The sequence below is a fragment of the Amphiura filiformis genome, chromosome 9 (genome assembly GCF_039555335.1).
Source record: "Amphiura filiformis chromosome 9, Afil_fr2py, whole genome shotgun sequence".
NCBI lineage: Eukaryota > Metazoa > Echinodermata > Ophiuroidea > Amphilepidida > Amphiuridae > Amphiura > Amphiura filiformis.
The window spans coordinates 25,658,685-25,665,293 of NC_092636.1; the positions used below are offsets into that span (position 1 = coordinate 25,658,685).

Consider the following 6,609-nt stretch of genomic DNA (forward strand, 5'->3'; position numbering starts at 1 on the left):
GCTGATGGATTTTAATGTCTTTCCTGACATTACAATTGGATGTAGCTTTTATAATTTAAGGTAGAGGTAATATTTTAAGCCAGAAAGATACAAAGATGCAGCACTTAAATTATTAGAAGCATGTAACGGTGAGAGTGACGATAAGGAGGAGTAGGAGGAGGATCAGGAGGAGGAACAGGAGGAGGAAAAGAAGAAGGAATAAGGAGATGATGGGAATGACAAGGATGACGTGGATGACGTGGATGAATTCTAAAGCAATATCGATATCTTCAACGTTTCAGTTGTTTTCATCATTAAATTTGATGTTTATTTCAATTCTACTTATCTATCTAAGATATCTAAGTGATGATTAAAACCTACAAGACAATAGTGTTTGAGATAATGCTCCAACAAATTCATGATTCTATTGTTACTTACACAAATGTCAACAAACCCTAGGCCAACCGTTAATTTGAAAAGAACCCATAGCGAATTTTTCATGTAACCAATGTTTAAAATACTATTATCAAAACGTCTATGTAAACACAATTCTTGAAATGTCTCTGCAAATATTACTTTCTTAAGTGCCTGTCACTTGCAGGTATCATGCTCTTACAGAATATACATTATACTAGGTATTATGGTCTATTTATTTTGATCTAATAACATATTTCTGCGATTATTTATCAAGTCACGACGTAGGCATGTATAAATCTTAGTTTGGATAAAAAACAACATTGTATTGTATTAGGAATTCCTATTCATAAGAGAGATTTCTCTTCATTTGCTTCGGTGAAAAATGTCAACTTCATTTATGTCACTTTCTATTTATCCTCATTGAATGTATCGTTTACCTGCCGCTTAACACAGAAACAGAATGGTTCTTTGTGAACCGCAATAGCTGCTCCTTGTAATATTTCCACATATAAAACTTCTGATATAGTGATGTGCCGATGCAATAAAGTACATTGCATAAAGCAGCTATAAACTGACTTGCGCAAATACATCTTTCTTGTTTTTACATGACGATATGCGTTTCCCGCCAATATTGTTTTTGGTAAGCTGTTAAGCGATATTTTGCACACTTCAATGAATGGAACGTAATGCTGTACTGAGCATTGTGGATCAAACGTAGCCTTATCTTTAAGCAGTATCAGTATGGTAAGTCAGCAGCATTATTACAAGCCGCCTAAGCACTGTTTTAGTCGGTTGCCGTCAATAAATCATGAATACTGCCCCTCAGTATATGCATTTCCTTTTAGTTTATCGCTTTTATAGAAACCATGCTATATAAATTATGGAATAAAATGTGCTGATAAGTATGGAATTAATTCAAATTGACTCAATTTTTTTAATAAGTGCTTATCTTTTAGATTATATATGTGACATCTGCAGTCTTAATTTCCCTCTTATTTCTTCATAGTCTATCACGGTCTACCCCGCTCACAGCCAGTCACTTAATGCGAATCAATTATGGTTTATGGTACATTGAGACAGATTAACTTGGCAACATTGACAATAAAATTGATTTTACTCAGTTAAATTGTCTCAGTGCGATAATTCTGTTTGAATGGATGATGCAACTGGAAAAGACCTACGCAAGACACAAACTATAGTTGCCTCTGTGTCCAGGTATATACTATTATAGTCTGTATACCTTTCTCGAGTCAGTAATTTAGATATTGTATGTTATTGTTTCTCTAAATGTAATAATATGAAGTTTATAAAAGTATACATTTTCAGAAAGGAAATGATGCAAGGAATCAAACTAGCATAACAGGTTCCTGCAAAATATACAGTCCACAACTTATAAGTTCCCCCCTAATACTTTTTACAATAAGTCGAAAAATATTTTACAAAATATAAAAATGTAAATAGATATGTATAGCCCTATTTGTTTTACCCCTTTGGACCAATTTATAGCGTCACACATCATTGCGTTCAGTCACAATGGGTAATTGTGTAAGAAAAGAGGTCGTTTTAAAAGTTGCACCTGCGTCCATAGCAATCAGGTTTTCTTTAACAAGCACATGAATAGGTCTGGCCTACTGTATTGTTTGAGATCCGATTCCTATGGACTCAGATGCCACTTTAAACACTGTTTAAAACAGTATCTTTTTTTACATAATGAACCATTGTGACTGAACGCAATGACGTGTGACGCTATACTTTGGTCCATATGTGTAAAAGCAAATAAGGCTACTTATATCTTTTTACACGTTTGCGTTTCGTCAAAGTATTTAGGGGGAACTTATAAGTTGTGGACCCTATATTAACAGTTATTGAGAATTTCGAGTCACACGGGAACACGAATACTGGCATACACGCTCGCAAGTGCAAGACGCATCCCACAAACCCCACCATCAACATTATCATACAAATTACAGGACAAATCAGCTGCATTCAACAAAACGCCACTAACCTAGGCATGTGATATAATACTGGTTAGTAGTTAATGTTTCGTAGCGCAACGATTAGCAACGATGAAAACCATTCATGTTTAAAAACATAAACTTGATAAATAAGATTATTTGATGATGGAGTAGAACTCCTTTTATCAGGATGCACTTAACACTTTACAGATCGTAATTACAGGTACCATAATGAGGAGCAGATTTCTTTTTGTTTACATTTAAAAAGTATGAATAACGACTGTGACAATAATTATTACACTTATAAAAATGGTAATTATTGTGATTACATTATACATATTCCTTGCGAGAATTGTTTGAGCACTCAATAATAACAGGAATTCACCCAAAATGCACATAATGAGCTTCCCATTAAATGCAATGAAGATCAATGGAATTTTAGTAAATTATTGCATTTTTACTTGAATGTGCTGTATTTATAATTGGAAGCAAACCTTCTTGTACGCTTCATTCGTATATGTATCTCTCGCTCTACTTCTCCTAATTCTCTCTCTCTCTCTCACTCACTCTCTCTCTCTCTCTCCCTCTCTCTCACTCACTCTCTCGCTCTTTCTCTCTTTCTCTCTTTCACGCACACATCCCTCTATCGTAAATACATTATTACCCTTGCGACCGTACACTGCACACTGACTTTTTCCACCTTTTCACAAGAAGAGTCACACATATACTCGTCCTTCAATTCAGTATTAAACATGTAAGAAACGCATTCCCTCAACACAGAAACCATAAATTTGTCAACCATTAAATTCCATTCGTGTCAACATCCGTCATCCGATCACAAAATGCTTTTAAAATAATTTAGACTACCATCTTTAAATCTTCCTGTCGTTTCTTAAGCATGACATTTCAATTACATGTAATATGTGTAAAAGCTAAGTCCGGGATTTGTGGTTAAGTACTTAAATTAAATACCCTCATTTTAATGTTGACTCAATTGGTAGAAGGATGCTGATGTTGTCTTACCTACATAAAGGTTTAGAGTTCCGCCACACATGAGCATAATATTATTCTTACAGTGAGTCTATGGGAGTATGGGATGTGATGGTATAATTATTGGTGTCTACCACGCATTGCAGTGAATTCTCATCTTGATCTTGTTTTTATAAGAAGCGATGTTAATGGTACGTGAAATGAAATATATAAATGCGTCACCACTAGCCGTAAGAGGGTTTTTATTTTATTCGACGACTTATTTGCTTCTCAATTTCTGTTATGAAGATTTGTCATTAGTATCGCACTTTCCATTAAAATATCTTTCATTTGTTGATTTGTTTTTGTAATGTTCTTAGTGAAAAATTCTAAATTAATCACAGATGAGCTATTAAAATTTATTGCCAAAGTATCTATTTATGACAAATTAGGATCAATTAAGGAAAATCAATTTACTACACATTTTTATTGCTACAATTTACCATTTAATACATTAACGTTCAATTTAACATCAGTTGTCATGAGTTATTACTAAGACAATGATGATTATTGCGAGCACAATATCTTTTACAGTAATCAATGAAAAAATAATTACGATGGAATATTTAGAAAAATTTCATTACAAAAATGAATAAATCGCCGTTCAAGCAAATCACCTTAAACAACGTTTAAATTGTACGAGGTAGCATAGGAAATGTAACAGCGGACTCAATGTAACCGTCAATATAGTTTTCCCAGTTCCTGGGTCTGCAATGTCAATCAACGCTAAAGTGTATACATCTTATCACTGAAATACCTTCATACGAAAATAATTCCCCCAGGATTTATTAATATGGCAAATTGGAAAGAAAGATTTCGGGTTTGGTATATAACATTGAGAATGCCCTTTTCTGAAAGGAAGAAATAATTTAATTAAACCATTTGGAAAATGTCTTGTCTTAGATTCCTTATGCTTTTGTATATTATTCATAAGATACAAAAGAATAAAAATGTTTCCTTTGTACGTGTCAAACCTATTATGCTGACGTTTTTTGTATATGATTGTATTTAATTCTTTGATATTTTAGGAATAATTTTTTGCATACAAAATTTAAAGGCATTTCGACGTATAGAATAATGATAATTTGATCCAGGGAATAACCATTTACATTTTTTTTATTTGATTCACATTTTGTGATGGAAGACCAGAGTCCCTCTGACATGTTTTTTTTTATCATTGTTGTTACAGAACAAATTGCGTTTCAATACGTTTTACAGATAATCCAAGACTTTATCAGGGGTTAATATAGTCTGTTGTTCCATGAAAGTATATAATTAATACCTTCATAGCATGAGATTGTCAACTTTGTTAATGTAGTGCTGTTATCACTTACCGACGGAAAAACAAGAGCTGCAACTCCTTCACTCAAACTTCTAAGGTTCAAATGGCGTTTACCACTAATAGCATCCCCTTCTGACAAAAATGACGTCATTGAAGCTGCTGGTGTCTGTGAACCTGAATCCGGTGAGCTTGGTGAAGGGGAAGAAGGTGACCTAGGTGGGGGCAAATTAGGTACTCCGCCCCCTCCTTCTCCATTAGTTCCAGTTTGCTGCGTATGTAGCGCTAGCTTTTTCTTAAAAGGACACTCCAACATGGCTGTATGTTTGCGGTGCAACAGTTGGATCAAAGTTGTTAAGTTATACAGGAAGAGCGGTCATATCCACTGGTATAGTTATATTTGTATAACAGGCAGGTTAATGCCTATAACTCTTTAAGTAAAGCCCCAAAGGATGGGTCAATATCACAGAAATATAGCTAAAGCGAAATGTGCAGGTGTAATGGAGTGAATAATTCAATTGATCTACTTCTTGTTGTGGCTGCAACGCAGTCCTGGTAAGTGCCACAAATGGGTCGTCAAAGACCAAATACTATAAACAGTCAAGAAGTCAATTTTGTTGACTTCTCGTCCTTTTTCAAACAAGACCTGGTGGCGTACTTACTGATTAACGCTAATTCACATGTCCTGTGCGAATAAGATTCCTGGTATGAAATGAACAGTTAAGTGTTGGTATGAAGGCTGTTATCCAATTAATTTCAATCCTGGATGGTACACTACTAACTTTTCAAAATTCCTTTATTATTCTGATAGGTAGTACTTATTTATAACAAAATATATGATCGTCAATTCCAGCAATAGCGCAGCTGAAATTAGTTTTAAATTGGTATCATTGCAATCAAACCAATATGTGGTTTCGTGATTTCTGGCAATAGAGTATTTAAATAATATCCTTCAACAGAACCCACGTAGATGATCGTAGTTAATCCATCACACTTAGCAAGTCGCTAACCATGTAACTAGATCGTTAATAGAAACATTATCAAAGGTGCCAACTAAAGGCACTCACATTGCTGCTTACGATTTATTACCAGCTCATGTGATCACTCAATGATTTTGCATCGATGTGTGTGTGTTGTGCATATGGTGTTAAAGCATCTATATTAACTCACACATGGACAGATGATGATACCATACTCAGCAGAATTTCAATAGCACATTCGTAAACACACTGCTTATACAGAAAATACAATAAGAATGTATATCACCAAACTGCTGAAAGATATTATGTCGATATGGTGTAGAAATGAATACTTTCCACCACGTACTTTACGCCACTCCCCCAAACACTTTCAAACGGTCCACTCGTAAAACCACCTTTGACCTTTTGACCTCAAGTTCATCGAATGCCAATAGATTCAAATATGTTGATACACGTGGTCTTCAAAATACCATTCACATAAAAAGCATCCAATTTCAATGTAGATTTGAAAAAAGCTCTTATCCGTCTTCGCCGTCTTTCACTCAATTTATCACATGTATAGGCAAGTCGAAAATACTCCTGTTTAAGAAAAGCTCCACAGCACTAGGATTGACCCTGTATTTGGTTGTATTCATCTAATACGTCATAGCAGTCATCGATCTAAGGCAATATCAACGCATAGCTAGCCGCTTTGGTGCTGATGCTAGACGCCGTTACAACGGCTCCCTGCGCTACTATGATCACAGGACGTAGCCGCTGGCTCGCGGGATGAGATCCAATACTCACTATACTAGTTGTGATGAAGAAGCGAACCGACTAACTCCCTATGGCCGGTTGCGGGCGTTTACCTTGTTTCCTGCACTAGATTCACCACCATCCACTTTGAAATACGTAATTACATTGCAAGGGTTAACGTCGTAAGACAGGTTATGGAAAAGACATTACAGAACCAGTGTCAACCATTAAGACA

General features: G+C 35.2%; 1 protein-coding gene across 1 annotated transcript in view; it reads right to left on the reverse strand.

Annotated features, from left to right (window-relative positions):
* Nucleotides 1–6,400, reverse strand: part of LOC140160799 (guanylate cyclase soluble subunit alpha-2-like) — a 175,473-nt gene extending 169,073 nt beyond the window's left edge. Inside the window, 1 exon segment of the mRNA XM_072184108.1 lies at nt 4,715–6,400. Coding sequence (XP_072040209.1) covers nt 4,715–4,975 — 261 coding nt within the window. The 5' untranslated portion in view covers nt 4,976–6,400.
* Nucleotides 6,401–6,609: the final 209 nt, after the last annotated feature.